This window comes from Meriones unguiculatus, chromosome 3, assembly GCF_030254825.1.
Source record: "Meriones unguiculatus strain TT.TT164.6M chromosome 3, Bangor_MerUng_6.1, whole genome shotgun sequence".
Classification (NCBI taxonomy): domain Eukaryota; kingdom Metazoa; phylum Chordata; class Mammalia; order Rodentia; family Muridae; genus Meriones; species Meriones unguiculatus.
In genome coordinates, this window is record NC_083351.1 from 14,328,019 (window position 1) to 14,354,837 (window position 26,819).

General features: G+C 54.0%; 1 protein-coding gene across 12 annotated transcripts in view; it reads left to right on the forward strand.

Moving 5' to 3' along the window:
- The window catches only part of Alpl (alkaline phosphatase, biomineralization associated), a 52,890-nt gene that overhangs the window by 18,602 nt on the left and 7,469 nt on the right, over positions 1-26,819 (forward strand). For 4 of the 12 annotated variants that reach the window (XM_021630800.1, XM_021630803.2, XM_021630802.2 and 1 more), the window contains 5 exons: positions 16,278-16,427; positions 20,843-20,962; positions 22,270-22,385; positions 23,284-23,458; positions 24,064-24,239. In XM_021630800.1, the coding sequence (XP_021486475.1) occupies positions 16,367-16,427; positions 20,843-20,962; positions 22,270-22,385; positions 23,284-23,458; positions 24,064-24,239 (648 nt within the window). In that variant the 5' untranslated portion in view covers positions 16,278-16,366. The other 8 variants (XM_060379260.1, XM_021630801.2, XM_060379262.1 and 5 more) reach the window with 8 other exon arrangements.

Below are 26,819 nucleotides of genomic sequence, written 5' to 3' on the forward strand. Positions count from 1 at the left end.
AGCTGAGCAGGCCTTCACCTGCTGAGCTATCTCACTCCATTCCCTCCCGGAAGTCAGGACTGTTCCCTGGGGCTCCCCTGGCTCCTGCCTGGATGGCTTTGAATTTGTAGTTTCTCATGTTGCTTATTTCGGTAAGTTGCTTCTGCAGCCTATTCCTTCCAGGGTTCCTTTCTTTCTTTGATTTTTAGCGTTTACAGGATCCTGTTTTGTGTTGCTGAGATTCCTCCCCTCTTCCCTTCTGGGTTCCCACTGCTTATTTGGAGTCGCTTGTCCCCCACACAGCCGATTCCAGTGTTCTCTCTGATGGCTATCTGCGTTTCCAAGTCACCGTGCTCTGTGGGTACCGGCTCTTTAGCTGGGGTGCATTATTTAGGGCTCACCTGCTTTTCGGGTTCTGTGTTTGGAGATGAAGGAGTAGGCTTAGCTCCTTCACCCCAAAGAAGAGGACAGACCACGATAGAGACCTGGCCCATGGGCTGGCTTGGCGCTCAGGTTTGGTGTGGTAGGTTCCTTCTACAGGCTGCTGGGAGCTCAGGCCTGCGCCTCACTGTCTCACCCCAAGGAGGAGCCCTGAGACAGAGGGACATCCACCCAGATCAGAGCCCTTCCTTGTCCTGTAGGGCACGCGTGGGGTGACTGTGTGGGCCCCTTCTCCTTCCCGTGACCCCGCAAGCCTTTGATGTTGCCTAGGCTGCGTATTCCAAAGGGTACCCAGCTCTGGTGGTCCAGGGACAGTGGCTGCCTGTCCCGGTCTATGGGCATCCTGGTGCAAAAGGAGAGCCGAGAATTCACTCTGGCTCTCCTGTGGCCCTTCCCCCACTCTTGCAGGTGCGTGTGCTGCGAGCTTCAGTTTGCTTGCAGTCGCCTAAGCCAGTCACATCTACTCTGTGGTTATCTGGGGTCGGCTTCAGAGTGGGCATGCAGCAACCAACCCCTGCTAGTTGTTGTTGTTTGTCTTTTTAGTTGCTTTATATTTGCGCGCTTGTTGGTTTATCTTAAAGACAGGGTCTGATAGAACCCAATCTGGGCTAGCTATATAGGCAAGGAGGACCTGGATCTTGTGAGTCTCCCGGGTGCTGAGATTACAGGCATGCGTCACTGCGTCACCACGGCCTGCTTGTGTGATGCTGGGGATGCAGCTCTCAGCCTGTTACGTGCTAGGGAGCATGCTACCAACTGAGCTACATCCCCAGTCCCGTTCTGTTCATTGTTGACCAAGGTGTGCAGGCCCTGGCCTGCCCCACCACACCCGGAGCACAGTGACCTGACCTCCAAAACAGAGTCACAAGCTGGTCACAGACCCACTGGAGTCAGCACCCTGGCCTCTAGTTCAACCTAGAAGAGACTGACCTGGGCCTTTATTTAATTAATTAATTTTTGCAGTGCCAAGATGGAGCCCAGGGCCGGTGCTCTACCACTGAACTGTGCCTTGAATTTTAAACATTACAAAATGTTTAAAATTAAAACAACAAAACAACAGCAGAAGAGAAGAACACGAGCAAATCAAACCAGAATGAGAGAACAATGGTTCACATCTGTAATCCCAGCCCTTGGGAGGCCAAGGCAGGAGAATTAAGAGGTCAAGACCATGAAGACAATCTCTTGAGTTTGAGGCCGGCCTGATCTACATAGTGAGTTCCAGGACAGCCAGGGCTGTAGAGAGACCCTGTCTCAATAATAATAAAAATAAATGATGATGATGATAAGGATGAGAAGAAGAGGAAGAAGAAGAAGAAAGTCAAGGCAGCCCATCTCACAAAACCAAAACCAAACACACCTCTCCCAAATCCCGAAAATTCCAAACATACATGCACTCGCACATGTGCACACACGCACACACACACAGAGTCAACCTCCTCACTTGCTGCTCCCAGCCAGACACACACTGGATCACTCACAATTCCTTCCATCCTTCATGGCCCCTGGGCCTTTGCACGGCTGCTTCCTCTTCATCAGTCTTTCCGCAGGACTCCTTCATCCCCCTGGTGACAGGAACCCCTGGGTACTTGTCCCCATTTTTCAACATGCTGTCTGTGCGATGTTGTGAGGGCCACATAACCGCTTCAGACTTTAGGCTCCTTCTGGGGAGAAGCCCGAAAACCCCGGGCTGCCTCCTTTGGGGCCAGTGTTGGGTGTTAAGTGTCTTAGTGACAACAGGATAGCAAACTGCTTGAACTTAGAGTCAAACAGTTTAGACCCAGCTCCACCACTCCTGTGCTGCGTGACCTTAACATCTCTGTATACCCTAAAGTGAAGATGAGTGTGCCAGTACCTATGTCAAAGTACAGGTGGTACGGCTCAGTAGTAGAGTGTTTGCCTGTCAGGGGCCGGGCCCTGGGTTTCATCCCAACACTGCAAAAACAAGTAAATAGTAACACCTGGCAAGCACATACATCCTATTGACTGAGCCTTTAGTTGAATCAGGGTGGGCCCTGCTGTCGAATCAGGACTGCGGGACAGGGTGGGTATAGCAGGGACCCAGGTCTGAGGCCTCCAGGACCAAGATCCTCCTTCACCCACACCCGGGGCTGGGAAGACTAGCAGCTGAGCCAAGATGGAGGAGCTCGTTGGAAGCCCCCACCCCACATGTGTGCTCCAGCTGTGCGCCCTGGGCGTGTGCCGACCGCTTTGGTAGGCTTCGGGCAAATAGGCCTTTAGAGATGGGCCAGAAGTTAATGGAGGAGACAGGACAAGAGTGGGCTGGTAGTTTGGGGCTCACGTGGTCTGAGAGAGAGCCCGACGGGCTTTGAGGCCATGGAGTGAGACTGAAGGAGACCCCAGGAAAGGAGGCCCCAGCCTGGCTGGAAAGACGGGCTGGGTCCAGAGGCAGTTCCAGGAGCCCGCTCTGCAACGCGTGTGCGCTCTGTGTTGCCAGGCTCGTGGCTGGCTTCTCAGCTTCCGTTTCCTTTCCTGCAGGAGGTGTGAGTGCAGCCAGCCCCGGTGAGTGTCATGGTGTGTGCTGTAGAGCCATGGGAGATGGGTTCTGGTGAGCCCTCTCTGAGCCCTTCCTCCCTCCATCCCTCCCTCTCTTCCTACTTCCCTCCTTCCTTCCATCCCTCCCTCCCTTCCCTTCTCTTCTGCTCTTTTTGTACCACACTGACCTGGCTTTCCCTTAGCAAGGTTCATTTCCTTGTTAGTTACCTTACCACTGACAGGGGTTTGACCTATTTTGTTGGCCCCTGGTGGGCAGTAGCGGCTCAGTCAACAGCAGCCCAGGGCCCATTGTTTGAATACCAGAGAGGAGGCCCTGAGACACAGGAGGTATGAAGTCCACATCAGCTGGGTCTCAGGAGTGCAGGGCAGACTTGTGAGAAAGGCTGGGTACTTCATCTGGGATGACAGGGCTTCCAGGAAATCCTCTGAGGCCCAGATGCCCAGGCTGCTGGGCAGCAAAACAGTGAGCTGTCTGTGGGAGACTGTTGCTGATGTCCCTGAGCTCTGGGACAAGCAAGGATCCGGGACACTGTATCTGCTCCTTTTAACTTTTTAAACTGCTTTGAAGGCTGTCAGGTGAAACCAACAGCCTCAGAGGAATGACAGCCCAGCTCCACCCCTGCTACCCAGTGACCAGGGGCAAAGATCTCCCCATGCTCGTGGCCAGGAACATCTGGGATGTGGCTTATCCCTCCCCTCTGTAGCTTAGGGGCCTTTGGGCAAGTCATGTCACCCCTCCGTGCCTCTGCTTTCTCGCCTGAGATGAATGTTATACAGTTCTGTACCAGTGACGTCCTGAGGACTGAGTGACTCCTAGGCTGGAGGACCGCGTGGGCAGGGTGGACACTTCTGCCCTAGCTGAAGGTGCGCAGGGCTTGGTGCACAAAGGTAAATGGAGCCTGTGACAGCCTGAGGGAAGGTGTGTGTCTCTAACTGTGCTGGCCAATCCTGCCCACACATTCCCCTCTAACTCTTCTCCTTCCCTCCTTCTCTCCCTCCCTGCCTGCGTTCTCTTTCTTTTCTTTTTCTTTCTTCCTTTCTCTCTCTCTCTCTCTCTCTCTTTTGTGACAAGGTTTCACTGTACAGTCCTGGCGGTCCTGGAACTTGCTTTGTAGCCCAGGCTAGCCTTGAACTTGAGCACTCCTCTCGCCTCTGCCTCCAGAGTACTGGGATCACAGACATGCATCACCATGAACGGCCATGGATTCCACATTTGTGGGTCCCACCCCTGTGCCATTCACACACAGTGTGTCCACGCACTTTTAGCTTGTTTGTTCCATTTCTTCCCTTTGGTGGAAATAACCAGCCAAGTGTGAAAGACCTGGTGTGATTGTTTACAGTGTGAAGAGCTGAGGGAAACCCTCTGGACTGGGGTTCTGAGGGCAGAGTCTGGGCTCCAGGCAACAGAAGGGCCAAAGCAAACATTAGGAGGTGGCTCCCATTCAGAGGTGAACTCCCGGCATGCTGTGTCTGGGGTCTGGACAGCATGGTCCAACAGCTCACGGTTTTCCTGCAGGTTTCCAGTCTACAGGCCATTGCTCCCCTCACGGTTCCCCACCTCACATCCACAGCGCCTTGCCATCCAGATGGAGACAGTCCCAGCATCTGCTGGTCGCCCTGCCCCCGGCAGCTGAAGGGAGTGAGGCTTCTGTTGGGAAGGGGAATGGACTCAGAGTAGTCACTGTGAGGGCAGCTGAGAGCACCGAAGAGGTCCTGCCTCGTGAGCTGATGCTGGAAGCTCTGTGGAGCGATCACCCTGTGTTAGGGATGAGAAGCCAGCCTTGGGTAGTCCCTGTGGCTCCCTCTCTCTGTAGAATGGTACCAAGGAGGAGCAGAGCAAGGCAGGTGTGGGTGCTACCAACCCTTGACACATTCAAGGCAGGAGCGGCCAGATGAGAACCTGAGTGGCCTGAATTGAGTGTTTCTTTCTGTCAGAACCCCCCAGCCCAGGCTGAGCCTGGGGACTCTGCTGTCATGGGGATCCTGTGTCACAGCTCTTGCCTGTGTAGAGGCGGTCCTGTTACCTAGGACCCTTTGCTAGGTGGCAAAGGCATTGCCTGAGCGGTCCACCAGGGCTAGCCAGCTCCCTGCTCCCTCATATGGCTGTGGGAGCCCTGGGCTTTCGCTATTGTAGGTTCTGAGAGTTCTGCCCACACCAGGTCCTAGGGAGATGGCATAGAAGGCTTTGAGCACATAGTAGGTGCTTTAAGCACAGAGTAGGTAGGTGCCCTGTGTGACTTGGCCAACTAACTTATTTCACTGCTCGGTGCCCTGGGAGCAAGGACAGCCTCCACCCATCTGAACTGTGCTGCCTGAGCTGCTGTCACTTATCACAACTGGTGACTCTCATTGTCTTCGTCCTGTTGAGTTTTCACTTCTTCAGCAATGGCAGGAGTGGTCAGTATGATCATGTAGTCCAGGCTGGCTCTGAACTGACTATATAGCAAGTCCTGGTCTTCCTGCTTCTACTGCCCAAGTGCTAGGACAACAGGCCTGTGACACCACGCCTACTCTGTTCCGGCCCCTCTCGCCCCCCCACTGCTAGGAGCTTCAAACACCCCAGTTGCTGGGAGCCTGACGCTGACAGCTGGTCCCAGGCTCGAGTGGAATGTGGAGAGGATGCCGTGACACCCCCGGCTGCCAGCTTCCAGCATCTGCGCGCTCCCTGCCTGTGCCACCGGGACTATGCTTGTGTCAGGCCCACCCAGCGAGATTTCCACAGCAGAGCCTCCTCAGTGCCCCCCCCCCCCGCCTGCAGGGTTGTCTGGGGGACTAACCAGGTCCTCCCAGGGGGACCGCAGCCAGGACAGAGCTGGGGGGGTGGTGGAGTGTGTCTGAGAGTCCTAGGAGGATGGACTGAAGCTGGGGATTGTGGGAGAGGTAGGGTGTATCCAGGGGCAACATCCTGCCCAAGTCTCACGGGATTTCCACAGCCCAGCTGGTCACAGGTGCTAGGTCAGGGGCCCCGACCCAGCCTGTCCTAGGAGTGACTCTCTCAGGCGGGTAACCTCATCTCTGTCTGGGGTGAGGGGGACCCCTCCCCCAGGAGTCCAAGACAAGCATGCCAAGTGAGATTTGGAAAGAGTGAGTCACCTGGAATCATCCAGTCCCTGTTGCGTACGTATTGCGCAGAAAAAGTTGCGGCTCATTTCCAGCCAGGCAGGGTGCTGCTTTAGGAGTTTAGGCTTGGGCCCCAGAGGACTCCCAAAAGCAGAAAAACACCCCCATGGAAGGCTGTATTCTAACCATGCCTACTCGCTGCTTGACTCCGGGCACGCTACTTAACCTCCCTGCGCTCTTGTTTTCCCACCTGCAGAATGGGAAGAGCTTTCGTGTTTATCTTGCAGGTTATTGGAGGATTAAAGGAGTTAAGAGTAGGAAAAGTTACCCTGGCTGGCCTGGGACTCGTTATGTAGACCAGGATAGCTCTGAAGTCAGAGAGATCCACCTGCCTCTGCCTCCGAGTTCTGCGATGAAAGACACACATCAGCTCATTCCACCTGCGTGGAGCTCTCTGGACTGGCCAGGGCTTCACAGTCTGACCCTGTGAGTTCGGGGCAGGGTGAGGCTGGTGTTTGACGTGTTCTCTTCAGTCGATGTCCGTAAGGTACAGTTTCAGAACACCGCCGCCGTCTGCGTCGAGACTTGCAGACCGCCTACGCCTCTAATAAGGGGATCTGTCAGTGTGCTGTGTGATGCCCGGAGGTCACTGACCCTCTCTGTGCCTTTCAGTTTTTGATGTTAGGATGGCACTGTCATGTTTCCTTGGGTGGGCGTGGGGGAGAGGTACCTCATGGGAAAGAGCAGGGGCCTGAAACACACCTCGGGGACTCATGGCTTGTGTGCCTCCTTCAGCCTCTTCCCTGCTCAGCTTCCAGGCCCACGGGGCAGGATGTGTCCTCTCTGTGGGTGGGAGGAAGCCTGTGTACCTATAAAGTGGTGTCCGGGGCCCTCCACCTCCGTCCTGGCCTGCCTGCCTCCCGCTGTGGCCCTTTGCCTTAGGCCACAGCCCACGGGGCTGTCTGTCCTGGTGAGTGAGTCTCTGGCGGCTCCAGAACTCTGCACCCTGTGATTCCAGCACCAGCGGCTATGCCCTCACTTATGAAGTAGGGCTGGTGACAATGGTGAGTGGAGGCACACGCCAGACCCTGCCTTGACTCCTTTGGGGCCCCTCCAGGATGCTCTGCTGTCGGACACCTGCTGTCTGCTTGGCCACTGTCCCTGGCTGAGATTCTTCTGATTCTCTTAGATTCTGATCCTCCTGGCTGCTCCTCTCTCCTAGCCACAGTGCCAGGCTTCCCGGTGTGACCTTTGCTTGAGGTTACCCTTAATAGTCTGTCCTCTTAGATGGGAAAGAGCCTCACGCTGCCTGGAAGTTGTTTCTTCCCAGTGTGATGAGACAGGACTGGGGACAGGGACCTGTGACCGCCTCGCTCCAGATACTGAATTTTGCTTTGAGCATTGTACAGGAGGAGAGGCCGTTCCAGCCTCAGGTAAGCAGGCATGGGGGCAGGCTGCGTGTGCGTGCGTGTGTATGTGTGTGTGTGTAGATGAGCACATGTCCACCCATCCCTCCTCTGTCTCCCTACTCTCTGCCCACTGCTCTGCATTCCTAGCTGCTACTGCCCCACAACCCCTTACACCTGCCTGTGCCAAGTTCAGGCTGAGCCTTTGCCACAGATAAAATGGACACTCCAGCAGGGAGTTGCTGGACGTAGGTGGGGTGAGGTTTTTCACCCCAGGTTATGCAGCTTGCGGGGCAGAGACGGGCTCACCCCTGCAGCCTGGCCCGGTATTGCCCCTGTGCTGCCAGGCTGCCTCTTCCAACACCCACCGCTGGCCTGGCAGGCCTTCCCTGCCTCCTGGCTGCTGTACCGACCTCTCCAGCCACAGACTGCCCAAGGGCAGAGAAACTCTCGCCGCGTTAGGACGAGGTGATGCCTGGCTGGGCCTGGGCTGAGGGAAGCTGACAGGCAGAGCTGAGGGCCAAGTGGAAAGGGGACAAGCGGAGTCCTTGGGTGGACTTCAGAGAGCTTTCCAGAGCAGGGAGAGCGGTATACGGCTGTGCTGGGGAGGAGGGTGATCCCTTCAGGGCCCACGACAAAGTGCTCTCCCCTCAGCCTTGTCCTCCCGGGTCTGTTTCCTTCTGAGAAGGGATGTCAGCAGCCGGAGACGTGAAGTGTCTCTCCAGAGTCTGGTTTTCCTCATCTACGGAAGTTCTTTTTGCATCTGCCTTCGTCCCACTCTGTTTGTTTGCTTGAGACGGCTACTCTGTGTAGCCTTGGATGTCTGTCCTGTACTCTGTGTAGACCAGGCTGGCCTTGAGCTCAGAGATCCGCCTGCCTCTGCTTCCCTGAGTGCTGAGATTACAGGTGTGCGCCACTGTGCCCAGCCCCACAGCCCACTCTTCCCCGTACACATACCTTTCCAAGCCCTTCACGGCAGCCTAAATAACTCCAGTGTGTAAATGACAATGCCCTGGGCAGAAAGGACTCTCAGAGACGCCTGGCTTGGTAGAAAGACAGGTCCCAGGTCCCCTCCTAGGGGCCTCAGCCAAAGCTGGTCTTGGCACAGGGGCTGCTGTAAGCCTTTTCTCCCTGCTACACCTTCCCCGGCCTTGCATCAAGGAGAGCCTCCAGGGACCTGCCTCCAGCCGCACCTCTGTTCTTCCTGGGGCCCCTGAAGGTGGCTAGCTGGGGGACACTAGCCTCCCAGATGCTGGGACTACAGCTGCATGGGAGGCTAGATGGGGGACAGGCCGTCCCTCGGGTGGCCTACCTCCAGCCTGTGTGGATTTTCAGGTGACTGCCAGCTTTGGGCCTGAAAAGCCTGGTGCTGTTCCTGTTCTGAGGCTGGCAGGTTTGGGTTCAAATTCCATCCATACCGTTGGCCCTGTTTCCTCATCTGCAAATGGAGATGCTGGTATTTGGGTCACGTGGTGTTGGGCACACAGTAGGTACTTTATTCTGGACTTGACTTGTGAATGGGGTAAAGGTGGACAACAGTTGATGTTATGTTCGTTAGGCTCCCGTCAGGGTTTCCTTCCCTTCCAAGCTTTATTGATTATTAATTTTCTAATTTTTGGTTTTCTGGGACAAGGTCGTACGTAGTCCAGGTTGCTTCACTCTGTAGGCACCTTAGCTTCTTTTACTGTTGCTGCAATAGAAATATCCTGACAAAAGCAATTTAAAGGAAGTGTTAGCAGGCATGGTGGTACATGCCTTTCTCCCTGCTTTACATGCCTGTAATCCCAGCACTTGGTGGGCAGAGGCAGGTGGATCTCTGTGGAATTCAAGGCCAGCCTGGTCTACAGAGCCAGTCTAGGACAGCGGGGGCTCTGTTACACAGAGAAAACCTGCCTCAGAAAACAAAAAAACACATTTTTTTAAAAAAGGTTTAATTTTAGCTCACAGTTCTGGGCACAGCCCATCATGGTGGGAGATTGTTGGCAGCAGGAGCCTGAGGCAGCCAGTTGCATTGAACCCACAGGCAGGAAACAGAGAGGTGAATGGAAACTGTTGCTCTATTCTATCTCCATCCGACCCAGTCCGGGACTCCTGCTTGGTGTCATCAGATCTTCCAAATTCCATTTAATGATGATAACCCCCCATGGGAGCACTCAGGCCAGTCTGATAGGTGAGTCTAGAGTCTGTCGACAATTAACACTAGCTGTCACAGAAGCTGAGGATGACCTTGATCTCCTGACCCCTCTGTAGTCACCCCCAGTACTGGAATGACAGTCGGACCCTATCACGGCTGGTTTATGCTGCGACGTGGGTGGAGTCCAGGGCTTTCTACATTCTAGGCGGGCACTCCACCGTGGGAGCCACACCCCTGGCCCTCCTTAGCTCTTATCTCACAAAGTGCCTGGCACGTGGAAGGTGCTTTGTCTGTACTGGCTGGTCAGCAGTCTCTCTAGAACCTAGAAGAGAGTTGGGTATACAGCAGGTAGGTGCGCAGCAAATGTTCTGAAGTGACCAGTGAATGGACAAAGCTGAATGAATAGCATCATTCACAGCCCTCCCCACAACCTCTCCCAGGACCGGAGTGGGGGAGGGGAACTTTGTGGGTTCCATGTCATCCTACCTGCCTAATCCCAGGGGATTAACCCAGGAGTAAGGCTCTGTCACAGCCACTGACCTCAGGCTTCAGAGCCAGCAGGTTTGTGTAGCAACCACATCTGAAGGCCCTCTTTACTCCAAGATGGACTTCCTCTCGCCCACTCTGGACATGGTACTCACGGCGGTTGGTAGCCTCCTCCTGTTCATGCTGGCCCTGGGCCTGCTCTGCTTCTTCACCTGTCGCCTGGCCAGGCCACTCAGGTAGGAGACCCTAACCGCTGCCCCTGCCAAGTGCCCTGCCCCAGATGACTTCCTGTGGGACGGAAAAACGGTGGGTACTAGTCTTTCTCCCCTTCCTGGTTGGGAAACTGAGGCCAGAAGGGGACGATTCCCCTCAATGAAGAAAAAAAAAAAAAAAAGAAAAAGAGCCTGGGTGTGTATGAGGTTGTCAGCTAGCTGGATCTCAGCCCAGTTCTCTGAACTGTGATGTGAGGTCATGAGTAACTGGCTGGCAGGCTGTGGGAGTTCTCAGGTAGACATGATGGAGTGCCTGGTAAATGAGCATCCTCAGCCCTGTCTTTCAGATTGTCCTGGCTCTATTGACACTGGCCGGAGACTGGCGTTCTGCCATGCTCTGGAACCACTGCCTCAGAATGCCATTGTTAGGGTCCAGGCCCAGCCCCTCAGTCTCTCTTCCATCCTGCCAAGTAGCTGCTTCCTCACCCAGAGCCTGAGCAGCCAGAGAACCATTGCGTTCCTGTCCTAAATAATCAGATCACGTAGCTGGAAGCCTGGCAGAGAGGCCTGGCTAGGCAGTGGGAGGGAACTGTGGGCCAGCGTCCACTCCAACAATGGGTGGTGGGAGGCCAAGACTCCCCGAGACTGGGCCCAGCAGATTCCCTCACCCTCTCAGGGGTGGGGAAAGGGAGGAGTCTGAGCGGAGACAGGAGGCTGAAGGATTTCCTGGGTTGTCTCCCCTTACCCCTCCTCCCCACCTCCCCAGTGCCACACAGATCTATTTCCCAGACAGGCTATCTCCATGCAGGGCCCTGGGACTAGAGTTCAGCATTCTAGCTGGACCATCTATCTCACTGTAGGCTTCAGGCTTCGAGATCCGGATGTGCAGTTTCTAGAGACTCAGCCCCACAGACTAACCATGGAGGCCGCAGGAGCCCTTTGAATGCCCCGCCCCCTATTCTTTTGTGTTGGATGCTAGGTACAGAGAGGAAAGAATTCTGTTTCTCAGGCCACAATGCCGCAGCCTAGCATCCACCCTTTTCTGTTCCTGTCCCCTTCATCACCTACAGCTTGTGGTCCTTCCTCAAACTCTGTCCGTGCTGCAGGTGTGACAAGCTAATTTTGCCACTCCCGATGCATCACATGTTGCTGTAGACATGTTACTGACATGTTTTCCTTACTACGGACAGGAGCTTGCTGGGTAATAAGCCAGTGTTACAGAGAACTCGCCGGAGTTTCTGTCAGGTTTTGACATAAGGCTTTCATCATTTTACCAACTTGAAATTCTTTTGGGGGCCAGTTAGAATGGTGTTTTGGGGCCTCACCCAAATGAAGCCTGGGGTGCTAGCTAGAAGGAAGGAGGGAGGGAGGAGGAAAGAAAGAAAATAAATCCCACAGTTCTTTTCAGCCTGGCTTTCTGAGGATTGCCATCACATCATCTCTATGCCCTGTTCCCTCTCATAGATGATCTCATCAAGGTTGTATCAGTCCCTGACATCCTTGATCCTTAAATTTATGCCTCTAGCCAAGACCTTCCCGTCTCATCTCCAGCTGTCTGTTCTTCCCAATGACACTTCAAAGCCACCATGTCAAATCCAAGTCCCTGAGTTGTCCCCACAAAGTCTACTCCGCCTCACTCTTACAAATGCCACCTCACTGCTGAAAGATGAATTCTTTCACCCTAAGACTAGAAAGGAAAAGGCAGAACTTTTTTTTTCCGCTTAAAAATGATTATGTTTTATTCACTATGTGTGTTTGTGTGGGTGGGTCAGAGGAGCCTTCCAGGTATCAACCTGTTCTCTCCTTCCCCAGGATCCCACTCAAGATTGGCAGGCTTGGTGGCAAGTGCCCTTACCACAGAACCATCTTGCTAGCCCTTAGGCACTTGGTAAATTACATGCTTGTCTACATAGAAAATGCCAAGGAATCCCTACACGTATACACAAAACTCTTATAATTTAAGTGAGTTCAGAATATTAAAAATAAACAAACAGGTGTTTTATAGTAGCATTAAAGAAACAAAGGCGTGTACAATAATTCCCGTCCACGAGAGAACTATAGGTAAGAGTGCAGCAGACCCTAAGTTCTATTCGCTGATCAGAGCACCAGAAGAACGGAGAGAGGTCCTGAGTTCATGCACCACACAGGCGTCAGCTCTCCCCACACTAATCAGTGGCTTCCTTCCTTCCTTCCTTCCTTCCTTCCTTCCTTCTTTCTTTCTTTCTTTCTTTCTTCCTTTCTCTCTTTCTCTTTCTCTCTCTCTTTCTTTTCCCTCCCTCCCTCCCTCCCTCCCTCCCTCCTTTCTTTCTTTCTTTCTTTCTTTCTTTCTTTCTTTCTTTCTCCTTTTGGTTTTTTTTTTTTTTTTCAAGACAGGGTTTCTCTGTGTGGCCCTGGCTGTCCTGGAACTTATTCTGTAGACCAGGCTGGTCTTGAACTCAGAGATCCATCTGCCTCTGCCTCCCAAGTGCTGGGATTAAAAGTGTGCGCCACCACCTCCCCACTAGCTTTCTTTATATATATTAAACTTTTATATTATGTGTATGAGTGCTTTGTCTGTATGTAGGTCTGTGCGTTCTACGTGTGTCTGGTACCCTCAGCGTTCAAAAGAGGCCATCAGAGCCCCTGGAGCTGGAGTTACGGACAGTGCTGAGCTGCCATGTGGGTGCTGGGAATTGAACTCAGGTCCTCTGCGAGAGCAGCCACTGCTCGTAACCAGTGGGCCATATCTCCAGCCCCTATATTGATTTAAGCTTATTTATGCTGATTTTGTGTGTGAGACTGTGTGTGTGCATGTGCCACTGTGCACATGTGAGGTCAGAGGACAACTTGCAGGAGTCACTCTCCCACCTCGTGGGTTCCAGGTTTCGAACTGAGGTCATCAAGCGTGGCAAAGTGCCTCTATCTGCTGCGCCATCTCACCAGCTGAATCAATCGGTTTTATACAGCGCTGGCCTCGTGGTGGTAGACGACAGATCAGGGGCAGCCGGGTTTAGCGACAGGGACTGCTTGGTTTCAGAGAGACCATGCCGGCTTGGGTGGCAAGGCAGGTCTCTCCTAATCATGGCCGCACTGGAGGACTCTATTCTTGCGTCACACTTGAGGAAACACAGGGGTTGGCGTTACCATAGCAATCTTGGTGCTATTTCTGGAATCAGAAGCCCTGTGGTCAAGGGTCAGCTTTGCCACCTGCTTGTTGTAAGCACGGGCTAGTCATGTCCCCTCTCAGAGCCTTGGTCTTCTCGTCCGTCACGGGAGACGGTAGTTTCCTCTTTCCTGCAGAAGTTGTTAATTAGACCTTCCTCGGAAATCCCACACTGGGCAGTCTAAATTGACTCCGTTCCCAGAGGGCAGCTCTGACCTTAGAGACGGTAACACATGTGGAGAAGTCCCATACCATAAAGTAAGAGATTGCGATTTTTGAGCCAAGCCCACTCCTCGGCAGTAAACAGCACGTGCGCCTCAGACGTTCCCAGGGGTCCCCTGCAGGCTCCGCACCCACACCTTGGTACTGTCTTGCTCTACTCTCTGTGTGCGTATCTAGTGCCCTAGTGCTGGGATTAAAGCTGTGCACCGCCACACCCAGCCACGGAAAGAGTTATTTTGGAAACAGGAAAACCATGCCAGTGGCTGAGGTGTTGTGAGGCTGGGGAAAATGTGTTGGAATTCATCCTAAAAGATTGGCGATTTTGGATTTAAACTACCGTGAATAGTATTATAATGCAATAATATTTTATGTCAGCTTAATGACTTTTTCTGATTTTAGGGTTTGCTATGAAATTACTTGGCACCTGAAGTAGAATAAAAAAATTAGGCACTGAGCAGTGCTGGTGCACACCTTTGATCCACGCACTTAGGAGGCAGAGGCAGGGGGAGCTCTCTGAGTTCGAGGCCAGCCTGGTCTACAGAGCAAGTTCCAGGACAGTAAGGGCCACACAGAGAAACACTTTCTCAAAACAAAACAAAAGATTAGACTTTGGGGTTGGGATGGCAGCTCCGTGGGCAAAGTGCATGCTGTGAGGATAAAGCTTGGACATGAGGAAAGCCGGGCGTGGCGGTGCATGGGGATACCCTGGCACTGGGGTGGGGGAGGGTGGAGACAGGGGGAGCCCTGGGGCTTGCTACCCAGCTAGTCCAACCGACCAGTGAGCACCACATCCAGAAACCGATACGGAGAGCAACAGAGGTGGGCACTCAGTGTCAGCCTCCGGCCTCTACAGATATGTGCAATCCACATACGTGTGTACACGAACATACATATGGTATGCACATAGTTTGTTTGTCTTTTTAACTGTGTCTTTATTGATGTGTGTGAGGGGGCCATTTAGCAACCACCTGAAATTGACACTTGATGGAAGAGGTTTCCGCTCCTTCCCTACCCTCCTCTGCCCACCATTGCTGCACCGGAGCCTTACCGTTAAAGTTCTTTATTCTGGTGGTAAACTGATGGCTCCTCTGTCCTTTCTCACCGTAGTAGAATTTCTGCCATCCCCGTTTCCCACAACAAATGGGGTAATCACATCCTGGCTTGTTCCGGCAGGGTAACATTGCCAAGGAAACTCGATATTTAAAAATCACACCTCTTCCCGTAAGATCCACACCCAGGCGGCTGGGCATTCCTGCAGCAAGCCGCCAGTGGGGCTGTCTTGTGTGATCGCAGCTACACGACCACAGTTTAAAAACACCCTTAAGCCATTCATACGCACTCATTTTAGGCAACTTGGAAAGAATTTCAAGAGGAAATAATCATACCGAGTCTTGCCGCCCAGGGCAAACCACCAATTAATGTTTGCTGTGTTTCCTTCGGTCTCTTAAAAAAAAAAATTCCTCCTTTAAAAAAAAATGTTTTAAAAAATTTTAAGGTGAGCTGAGGGTGTAGCTGTAGGAAACGTCCCTGAAACCCTGGGTTTGGCCCTGGGGGGAGGGGGTTGTGGAGCAGAAGCAGAATATTCTTCAGATTTACTGTTGTTGTTGTTGTTGTATAGATAATCAAAAGTCAGTTCCCTCCTTCCACTTTGTGGGTCTATTCAGGGACTGAATGATGCCATCGGCCTGAGGCAAGGTGCCGTTACCCCCTGAGCCACCGCCACAGTTCCAGGGGACAGCTTTCAATGTCGGTCCTCTTATCTGTAGGTTCCCAGGCGCCCGACTCCTGACCCAAGGCTTGATTGACAAATGCTTTTACTTGCTAAACCATCTCCCCAGCTCCAAGGCAGAATATCTCAACAGATAGGCCAATATAGAAGGTGTACCTGTGGCCAAGGAGCCCGTGGGGAGATGCTTAACATGTTAGTTGTTAGGGAAAATAAATGCAAGCTCAGACCTAGAGAACCTGAGTTCTAACTCAGCGGCAGAGCGATCAGATCAAACCCGAGAGGCTCCGGGTTTGAACCCCATCACTAAAAAAAAAAAAAAGAGTGAAGATCATTTTTTTAAAAAAATTCAAAGCAAGTCAGCTGCTGAGGCACACCCGGGTAAGCCCAGCACTTGGAGGACATAGGCAGAAGGATCAGAAATTCAAGGTCATCCTCAGCCAGTCTGGGCTACCTAGGTACTTCTGCTTATTTTATCATGTACCAAAAACTGGTAAGTTCTCCGAGAAAAATGGAGCAAATACTGGTGTCCTGGACACAGACATCTGGCCTTTTTATCCCTGCCGTGTGGAGGCAGAAGGCTATGGACTCAGTTGGAGGCTTTACTTCCTGAGGTGTGCCCATGGGCCAGCTGCAGCCAGAGCATCTCCTGAGCTCTTGGAGAACGGAGACTCTGGGCTGGACCAAGGGTTGCCTTGACCACAGCCCTCCAGGAGACCCCAATCCTGGCTTCCATGGAAAGTAGAGCATGAGACGCCTGCCCTCAGGGGTGGTTTCTGTTTGCAATACAGCCTCATTGATGCTTGCACAACTGTTGGTGTGGTTTTGTTCCCAGGGTGGTGGCTCAACGATGGCTTTTTGGTACTCAACAAGTTCCTGCCGAGTGAATAGAGGAAGAACGAAACTATTCCGGGATTGCACCCACATACCTTTTCCCTTCTTTCCTGACTCCTAGGATCGGAGCTTCGATTAACGGCTGACACTGCCAGCCCACCTCTTCCTACCCACCCGGGCTCTGGAAAGGAACGGACACCGGGGTACGCCATGATCTCACCATTCTTAGTACTGGCCATCGGCACCTGTCTCGCCAACTCTTTAGTGCCAGGTAGGAGGACTTCGGGACTCAGGTGGAAGGAGGGGGTAGGCAGGGTTGGGTGAGAGTATGATTTGGGTTCAAGGTCATGGATTCATCCAGCGTATTTAAGAACTGGGAACCAAGTACTTAAAGCTTAAAGCAAGACCCCTTCGTTTGCTTTCAAACTTCAGTGGGAAGAGTTAAGTGCGCTTGCATGGGTGCGTGTGTGTGTGTGTGTGTGTGTGTGTGTGTGCAAGCAGAGGCCAGAAGGGTACACCCTATCCCCTGGAGCTGGAGTTAAAAGTAGTTGTAAGCCAGCCTGCATGGGTGCTGGGAACCCAGCTCCGGTCCTCTGCAAGGGCAGCGCACATTCCTAACTGCTGATCCACGTTCCTATGGGAATTTCTTTGTTTTACACATGGAAGCATCTGAAGTGTTATTGTGTTTAATCCTCTCCATGCCTCAGGTGATGCACTAATTCTAATTGAGTTCTTGTACTAATGTTTTATGCGCTGAATTCAGATCTCTGGCTCAAACATAGGCTGCCTCTCCCATCTCTTGCCTGTAAGTCTATGTGCTGTGTGCGTGCAGTGACCATGGAGACCAGAAAAGAGAGGGACAATTATCAGGAGATACAGACAATTGCGAGCTACCGTGTGGGTGCTGGGAATTGAACTGGGATCCTCCAGAAGGGCAGCTAGTGCTGCTAACCACTGAGCCACCTCTCCAGCCCTCCACCTGATTGCTGAGATGATTGTTCAGTCTCTCACTGAACCCGGAGTTCAAATTTTTAACTAAAGTGACTAGCCAGAAAACCCCATGACCTGCCTGTCTCAGTTTCCCAGCCCTGGGGTTACAGCGGCATATTGGGGACCTGAACTCAGGTCTCCTTGCTTGCACAGCAAACACTTTAGCCCTGAGCCATCACCTCAGCTCATCTTTCCTGGCATTTCTGCAGTAGACTCAGCAAGGGGAGTCCTCCTTGGCTCCATCCATCATGTGGCTGAATATCCTGCCTTTCCCTCCATGAGCCTCAATTTCCCCACATATCTGTTGGAGATAATACCCCTCCTCTTTGGAGCCGCTGAAGGGTTTCAGGACCTGACTAGTATCTCACAGAAATGAGGGCGCCGAGAATGTTGCTTTCTTCTCTTAGGGAGTCTCTTATTTTAGCAGAGGAGATATGGGGGGTGAGAGCGTTTGCTCCAGCAGTAGTGGGGTTCTCAGACTAACATGTTCTCTGGGGTCCAATGAGGCCCATCCATGGGAATCCAGATTCACCTGGACAGGGTTTCTGCTTCTCGGCACTCACAATCCACTTGGGTGTGAGAGTTGAGGCAGAGAGAGAAAAGGAAGAGATAAACAAAACCAAGGAAACAAAAAAAAAAAAAACAGATGGGGCTGGGGAGGTGTCAGTGCTCAAAGAGTGTCAGCTGCTCTTCCAGAGGACCCAAGTTTGACTCCCAGCACCTACACATCAGCTAATAACCATCTGTGACTTTTGTTTGTGGGCATCCCATAGCCCCTTCTGGGTTCTGCGGGCCCCAGACACAGATGTGGTACCCAGACATACATGCAGCATATACTTTTGTTCTTTTGTTGTTGTTTCAGCAACAGATAAAAGCCAGGCATGGTGGCACACACCTGTAATCCTAGCATCTGGGAGGCAGAGGCAGTGGATCTCTGTGAGTTCGAGGCCAGCCTGCTCTACAGACTGAGTTCTAGGACAGCCAAGGCTACACAGAGAAACCCTGTCTCAAAAAAACAAAACGAAACAAAACAAACAAAAAAAAAAGCAACAGATAAAAAATTTACAAGCATTCAATTTTCGTTTCCCTTTCTAGCCACTTAAATTTTAATTTCAGTTTATTTGTGTGTGTGTGGGTGTGTGAGCACACTTGCGTGTTCTCGTGCGGAGATCAGCAAACGACAACCCGTATGAGCCAGTTCTCTGCTTTTGCTTTATAGGTCACAGACATCAAACTCGGATCGGCTGGCTTGCCAGCAAGTGCTTCTGCCCACTGACCCATCCCACCAGCCCTGTTCCAGCCATTCTCTAGGGAGAATTGCTGTGTTGTTACACTGTCTGCTTTTCACAATTAATGATAGCTCACAGTGAAGAACACAAATCTTTGATGTCCGGAATATATGTATTTGTGTTTGTGAAGCCACCGACCAGATTTGGGGTGGCATTCCCAGGCACAGGACAGAGGCCAGCTTCTCAGTGCCTCTCCCAACAACCCCTTCCTGGTGCCAGGCGTCGCTCAGTATGTTCTGGGCCCTCTATGAGTGGATTTGTGCAGAAGGTACTAATCAGTACCTTAGGACATAATGTCACATCCTGGGCTGGTTGTCCCCTGAAACAATGGTCTCCTGGTATTTAGTCATCCCAAACCGTTATTGCTTCATCTCTGGTACTCGCTCAGGCCTTTTTAGAAACAGGCCCCGGAGTCTTCATTGGATTCCCAATCTAGCAGAGACCAGCTAGAATGGTGGCAGAGTTGGTATTGAGAAAGACATGACATGAGACAGACTGGCGTCAGTCAGGCCCGGTGTCTGCCTGGCTGCTGGGGGTAATGGGCTTGTGGTTAGAATGGGCTGAAGTTCTTCAGTCCCCAAGTAGCGTTCAAGTGACTGTAGAGGCTCTTGACCGAAGGCCTTCTGGTATGTGCAAAGGAGAGACTGGGAATCAGCCAGGTTTGCAGACCTGGTGATTTAAACCAATGTTCTGGGGGCTGCACAGATGAGGGCTCAGTTGGATCAGGGTTTGTGAAGAAGCTGGTTGTAGGGGCATAGTCTTGTAATCTCAGGGCGGTGGGGCTGGAGGAGTCCAGTGCTTGCTGTCCAGCACAGCCAAATCAAGTGAGCACCAGGTCCACTCACCCAGGCCAGAAACTAGAGCAAAGAACTTACCCAGAGGCCAGGGCTGGACAGCAAGACCCAGGCCTCCAGCTTCTCCTGAGGGGAGAGGCACTCTCCCTTGAGGTCTGAAACTGTGGTCCCAGCAGATGGCTTCTGGAAGAGGAGGGCTGGAGCTCAGGGATGAAGAGAGCAGGCAGTGTTTGGGATGCATGCCACAAGAGAAGAGAGCTGGAGGCCTGGGGGCTGAGATGGAGTGTGCCCCCCTCCTCAGCTTGTCTGTAGTGGCCATCACTTGATTTGAACATTCCCAGCTCCTCCTCAGCTCCTCATTTTTGATCTCTTCCCTTCCTGCTGGGAAGAGAGCCACCTTGAGGAGAAGCCACAGAAGGTGCGTGTGTTTGGAACTCTTGGCACACAGACCAGGATTCGTTCATGTGCCAGGACAGAGAGGCTTCTCAGCATGTTACCCTGAGAGGCAAGTGTGGGCCTGAACAGGCTGGAGCACGTGACCGTGTCTCCAGCCCACAGACATCCTCTGTGGCCTGGACCAGACCCTTCACCTCTTCTGGCCTCTGCCTCTGCCTCACCCTGGCTGAAGTGGAAGGTCTCTGAAGAAGGCTTCCACTAGGGGCCTCCAATCTTGGGCTTCCAGTTCTGTGAGCAGGTCTCCTGGGGCCAGAAAAAAGTAGAGGGGAAGCCTTGTAAACAGTGGAGACCCTTTGCCTCCTCCAGAGATGGGACCCTGTGATGTCCTTGGAATTCAGGGATGGGAAAAGGCGGAAGGGAGACTTTGGACAATCTCTGTGAATCCGGTCACTTCCACCTTTAGTGTGGTCCTCAAAAAAACCCTGAGTCAGAGTGCAGACAACCCATTTGACAGGCAGGGAAACTGGGGCTGGGAGAAGTGATTTGTCCAGCCTACGAAGGCTATGGATTAGTTACTACAGGAGATAGAGGTGGAGGAAGAGGTGGGACTCCAGTTCCTACTTTATCCCCAAACTCTTAAGATAATGGCCCGAGGGTAGTAGTGAGTGTTAGAGACTGAGGAATGGAGATGGAGCAGCCCATGCCTTCCCATCTACCCCAACAGGAGCGCCTTGTACGGTGCATTCAGCCAAGGGCTAAGCTTGCTTTCTTAGGCTTCTCAACTGGAAGCCAGCCCCCTACCCCATCCTGCTGTAATGAACAAGCCAGGCAGAGTTTATCATTGATTGCTAGATACCTTTAGGGACTTCTGTGAAGAGGTTAAATATTTACCCTGCTACCTGCTGGCAATGGCTGCTCCTGTTCAGTGCTGGTGGAGGGCAAGCATGGGTCTGGCAGGGCAATCTAACTCTGCCAAAGTCTGTGCATGCTTGGTGTCTTTGGGGAGCCACTCGGTCTCTCTGTTTTTTACTTTCTCTATTTTGAGATGCGTGAAGTTGCCAGTACCCTCAGGCTTGTTTGTAGGGTATTCCTGGAACTGGTTCACAACCTTTCCCTCACTCCTCCGTGTTTAGATCACCCAGCCTCCAACAATGAGCGATTGGGGTGTCTGTAATTCTGGAGACAGGCAGCTAATTCCCCACCTTGCCTCTCTGCAGAGAAAGAGAAAGACCCCAATTATTGGCGACAGCAAGCTCAAGAGACCTTGAAAAATGCCCTGAAACTCCAAAAGCTCAACACCAATGTGGCCAAGAATGTCATCATGTTCCTGGGAGATGGTGAGGCTGGGAATGGAGGGGCTGGGGACAGTGAGGCTGGGGACAGCGAGGCTGGGAATGGAGGGGCTGGGGACAGTGAGGCTGGGAATGGAGGGGCTGGGAACGGTGAGGCTGTGGAATGGAGGGGCTGGGGATGGTGAGGCTGGGAATGGAGGGGCTGGGGACAGTGAGGCTGGGAATGGAGGGGCTGGGAATGGAGGGGCTGGGGACAGTGAAGTTGGAAATAGAGGGGCTGGGGACAGTGGCCATGGGAATGGAGGAGCTGGTGACAGTGAGGCTGGGAATGGAGGGGCTGGGGACTGTAGTTGTAGGAATCAAGGGACTGGGGACAGTGACTCTAGGAATGGAGAGGCTGGGGACAGTGAGGCTGGGAATGGAGGGGCTGGGGACAATGAGGCTGGGGACAGCGAGGCTGGGAATGGAGGGGCTGGGGACAGTGAGGCTGGGAATGGAGGGGCTGGGGACAGTGAGGCTGGGGACAGCGAGGCTGGGAATGGAGGGGCTGGGGACAGTGAGGCTGGGAATGGAGGGGCTGGGGACAGTGAGGCTGGGAATGGAGGGGCTGGGGACAGTGACTCTGGGAATGGAGGGGCTGGGGACAGTGAAGTTGGGAATGGAGGGGCTGGGAACGGTGAGGCTGGGAATGGAGGAGCTGGGGATGGTGAGGCTGGGAATGGAGGGGCTGGGGATGGTGAGGCTGGGAATGGAGGGGCTGGGGACAGTGAGGCTGGGAATGGAGGGGCTGGGAATGGAGGGGCTGGGGACAGTGAAGTTGGAAATAGAGGGGCTGGGGACAGTGGCCATGGGAATGGAGGAGCTGGTGACAGTGAGGCTGGGAATGGAGGGGCTGGGGACTGTAGTTGTAGGAATCAAGGGACTGGGGACAGTGACTCTAGGAATGGAGAGGCTGGGGACAGTGAGGCTAGGAATGGAGGGGCTGGGGACAATGAACCTGGAAATAGAGGGCCTGGGTGCTGTGGTCCTGGTAATGAAGAGGCCAGGGGCAGTGAAGCTGAGAATGGCAGAGGAGCCTTGAGGCTGGGGATTTTGGAGCCTGAGGCAATGGGTGGCTTGAAGGTCTGATTCCTGGTAGCAGATCAGAGGCCATGTGGAAGAGGGCTCCGAGGGATCGATGAGGAGAGGGGTCCCAACCTGTTGCCCCTGAGCTTATGAAAGGACAGAGAGAAATTGTATGTCCTCTACCTGCTGCCACTGCCCTTGCCTCTCTCAGCACTGAAGTAGAGAGCTCTGGGTGCCTGGGAAAGCCGATTGAAGGGCTTGGGAGTCTGAACTCTGTCTCCCCACAGGGATGGGCGTCTCCACAGTCACTGCCTCCCGTATCCTTAAGGGCCAGCTACACCACAAAACAGGGGAGGAGACACAGCTGGAAATGGACAAGTTTCCCTTTGTGGCCCTCTCCAAGGTGAGTCCTGTCCTGGCTCCATTCTCCACCTGGTGGACTGCAAGCCCGTCAGACCTCCTGGGTCCTGTGGTTTCACCATGAAACCAGGACAGAAGCAGCCATTCCCAGGGTTGTCGAGGCTTTTAGTTCATCCATCTAGAACCCCCTGTGTGTGTAAAACACCCAGGAAAAGGTGCACACGCTACAGCGGGAATTATAACTACACCTGCATGTTGCAACTGAACATGGACCTGCTGTCCCCTGAGCCCTGTCTAGTCCTTGTCCCTTCCCCCGCTGACGGCAGCTGCTGCCCCTGACCCCCACACCATCGATTGCCTGTGACTGCTCTTTTGTTTTCTGTAAACAGAGTCAGCCTAGTTCATACCTCCCAGGTGAATTATCCGGTAGCCCGCATGCTGTGGGCAGCCATGTTCACTGGGGGAGGGTTTGGGGGCAGTGTGTATAACAGGCACACCATAGCCACCCAGAGTCAGGCCCCTGCCATCCTCTAAGGGAAGAGTGAGGGCTGTAGTTCCTAGACCCCTGGCAAGCTCTCAGGCTCATGGGGGCCAGGGCGGTAGGCCTGCCCACAGGATGTCCCTGGGAAGTCTGGACATTTGCAGGGGCAGCAGAGAAGCCAGACCCACGCACCCCTCCCAGTATCCCTTCCCCTCCGGGACGTACACTCGTCCTCTGCGGACCCAACTGCCCCCGCCCCCACCCCCGGCTGGGTCGACAGTCCCACACGCAGAAGACACCTTGAGTTATGCCAGGGCAGGAAGCAGGCAGCTCAGTCAGGTGACCCTGTGATCCTGGAGGAACCTCAGTGGGCAGCGGCGTCCCTCACACCCTGTTCCCTCGGTGGAAGTGGGGCGGCCGTGGCGGGTGCCCATCCCCTGACTCTCGCTCCCATCTGCAGACATACAACACCAACGCTCAGGTCCCTGACAGCGCGGGCACCGCCACTGCCTACTTGTGTGGCGTGAAGGCCAATGAAGGCACTGTGGGAGTGAGCGCGGCCACTGAGCGCGCGCACTGCAACACCACTCAGGGGAATGAGGTCACCTCCATCCTGCGCTGGGCCAAGGATGCCGGTGAGCCACCCCTGGCGGCCTTCTGTGACCGTCTGGGTCTTAGTCCTCCCAGCCGTGCGTGGCTGGGCGGAAGCAGGCACTGCAGAGCTTCTCGCTCCCCTGCTCAGAGGAGTAGAGGAGCCGGGATGCTTCTCCTGAACTGAGGAGGGTGCTTTGGAGTGCCTGGGTCCGTGCGCTCCGGAGTGCGCACGCGCACGGCAGGAAGCCCCGCCCCCGCCCTCCAGCTCTGAGTGGAGGTCTAAGCACCAGCCCAGGGCCAGCCTGCAGAGGAGAGGTTCAGAGTGCCAGCTCCTTCCTTCTGCCCCCGGGGACTTTGAAGGCAGGGTGACAGAGCCCTTCTCTCCACCTGCGGTCCCTTTGGGGCCGCCTAGGGCTTCTTATAAGCGTTGGCTCCACGAGTCACGGATGGAGGAGGGGACCCCAGCCTACCTCGGGTACAGGGAGAGGTGTTCAGCTGCATCTGCCTTCGTGCAAACTAGGGAAACTGAGACCCAGGCAACCAAAGGAACTAATGGGAGGCAGTCTGGCAGGGAGGGGGAGGTAGAAGTCCTCAGGGACCCCCCTCATCTACAAGGGGTGCTGACCTCTCCTGCCCCACACTCCAGGGAAGTCCGTGGGCATCGTGACCACCACACGGGTGAACCACGCCACCCCCAGCGCAGCCTACGCGCACTCGGCCGATCGGGACTGGTACTCGGATAACGAGATGCCGCCGGAGGCTCTGAGCCAGGGCTGCAAAGACATCGCCTATCAGCTGATGCACAACATCAGGGACATTGAGGTGAGTGGGAGTGCGGGGGTGATGGGGGCGGGGGGCGGAGGTGGCTTGGGAAAGGCCTGGGTTCCCCGCATACCTGGGAGACACTGTAGGGTTTCTGTGCTGTGGGGGTGCCAGGAGAACCCTCATGTGGCCGCCACACCCCAAGACCTGAGTGCCCAGGGATCATTCCATAAACTAGAACCTGATCCTACACCCCCTCGCCACCCCCCAGTATGTCCTGATACCTCCCATATACACAGGGTATACACTGACACACGCACACAGTCTGTAGTAGCATTCCCCAGTATACGCTGATATACACACACACTCTGCAATGACACCCCCCCACACACACTCACGGTACGGTCTTGGGAGGTGACCTGCCCTACACATTCACACTTGCCCCGAGCGGCACGTGCCCGCGCAAGCCGTGCCTTTCCCATCCTTGCTCTCCTTGCTGCCAGCGGTGTGGCTCTGGGCTGTTCCTTAACCTCTCTGAGCCTCTCCTGCTGCCAACTGGATCTGCTCCAGCAGCTCCCCGCAGGGCTAAGTCAGAGAACCCCAGCTGAGCTGGGCACAGAGCCTGGCCCCTGGGCGCGCTGGAGCGGCAGCCCTTACATGGAAGCCACCCGCCCTTGAATATGCCTCGACCCGCGAGCAGGTTCTCACATGCAGGCCTCGGCTGTTGGAGGGAATTGCTCGGTTTTTCCTTTTCTGCTGTGAGGCTTGACCGTGACTTAGACAGCCCCCCCCCCGCCCCGAGCTTGAAGTACGGGCTGAGTGAGACTCAGCGAAAGCCCTGGGGTCCAGGTGCCAGCTCTCCCTGCCCTCTTCAATGTCGTGTGTCCCCTGGCTCTTTCCCCAGTAGCCAGTGAAGTGCTGCCTTCAGGACCAGTGGTCTGCTGCCTCCTCAGAGGAAAGAGCCACCTGGGACACAGACACCCATCTGGCTCTCCCTCCACCTGCCAGGCACCCCTTCCTCCTTCCCCACCCGCCTGCCCCTCCTGCCAGCTCCCGGCTGCAGGAGGCTGGGATGAGGTCATGTGTGAGGACATTGGTCCCACCACACAGGGCTAATTACAGTAAGTCTTCAGTCACTTTGGGCCAGAGTGGCCGAGGCAGGGAGAGGCACTTTGGGAAAAGATGCTTTGGGGGTGGTGAGGGGAGCCGGGGTCTCCTCGCACCGTAAGGGCATGAGCCAGGGAGTGAAGGGAAAGTCCCAACGCCCCCTCTGCCTTTACTGTTCTCTTCCAGTTCCATTTGCCTCTCTCTGCACCACCACCCCGAAAGCCCACTCTGACCATTCATGAAATAAAAAAATCCTGGTGTCTACTCTGAAAATAAATATCTTTAGCTTTAAAGAGAGAGAAAGACACAAACCCAAACCCCAAAGGCAAACAGCAAGTCTGTTATTTGGGAATTTAATGAGCCCGTGTGAAGTCTCCGCTGGGCTGGGAACCATGCGCTCCCGGCAGGAAGATTGGGGGCTTCAGTTCCACCCTGAAAATGCCAAAGGGGTCAGGTTCTGTGGGAACAGGAGAAGGCGCCAGCGACCTGAAGTCCTTTTCTTCCAATTGAACTACCCAAGCTTCCCGCCACATAGTAGGGCTACAAACCTAGCCTCCTTGGGAGCGTATCTGTCCATCTCCATTGTTCCCTTCTGTGGGAACAATTTCCATTGTAGGAGCCGCCAGCAATACTGGATGATTGCCTTTCTTCTAGACAGTCCTTCCCATTTTATAGACCGGGAAACTGAGGCCCTGCAAGGTCAAAGAAATGGGCCCTTGGTTAACAAGCAGTAGAGTAGGGTCTTTACTTTGGTATCCTTGGCTTTCCTGGGTGCTGTGGCTGCCCCTGAGTACCTTCCCCCCATCCGCTGCCCGCCTGGACAGCCAGCTCTTTATGCCTTAGAACCCTGGTTTTGCCGTGGGAAATAGAGTAGCGTCCATCCGCTGCCCCATCTGGAGACAGTGGATCTCAGGTGTCAGCCAGGGGCAGCAACTTGGGCTGGTGCCCATGGTGACAGGAGGACACGGGACGGTGGTCACCATGGGCCGTGGCTGTTATGTTCTTGGCTCCTGCTTTAAAAATAGTTAGGACTTCAAACATGGATTCCCTAGGAAAACAAACAACCCCGCGTCCGTCTGCCCACGCATGCCAGCCACAGTGGATAAAATTAGCCTGGCGGTGACTCCACGGACGTGAGGCGGCCTGTGTTTGCCCAGGCAGTGGGCTGGTTCCCAGCTGGGCTGCCCCGAGACCTCCCTGGCCGAGGCCGCTCGGTGTGGAAGAAGAGTCTCCTGGAGGCCCCATCCTTGCCTCCTTGTGAACAGCAGAGCCCTCAGGGGGCTTCTGGTAGAGAAACCGTGGGTTCTGGATTGAAATCTATCTGTGCCGTGCACCACTGTGTACCTGAGAGGCGAGAAGTCACATCAGGTGCTCTTAAGTCTGCAGTGAGAAAATGCTGACTGCTTCCCTTGCAGCTAGGGTAGGAGGTTGAGTGAGTTACTGCCTTACCTGTTCAGGGTCTGGTGCACAGTAAATGGGCTTTCACACGGGTATGTAGGGGGTGTTGGCCACGTGGAATAAGCACTCGGGAAC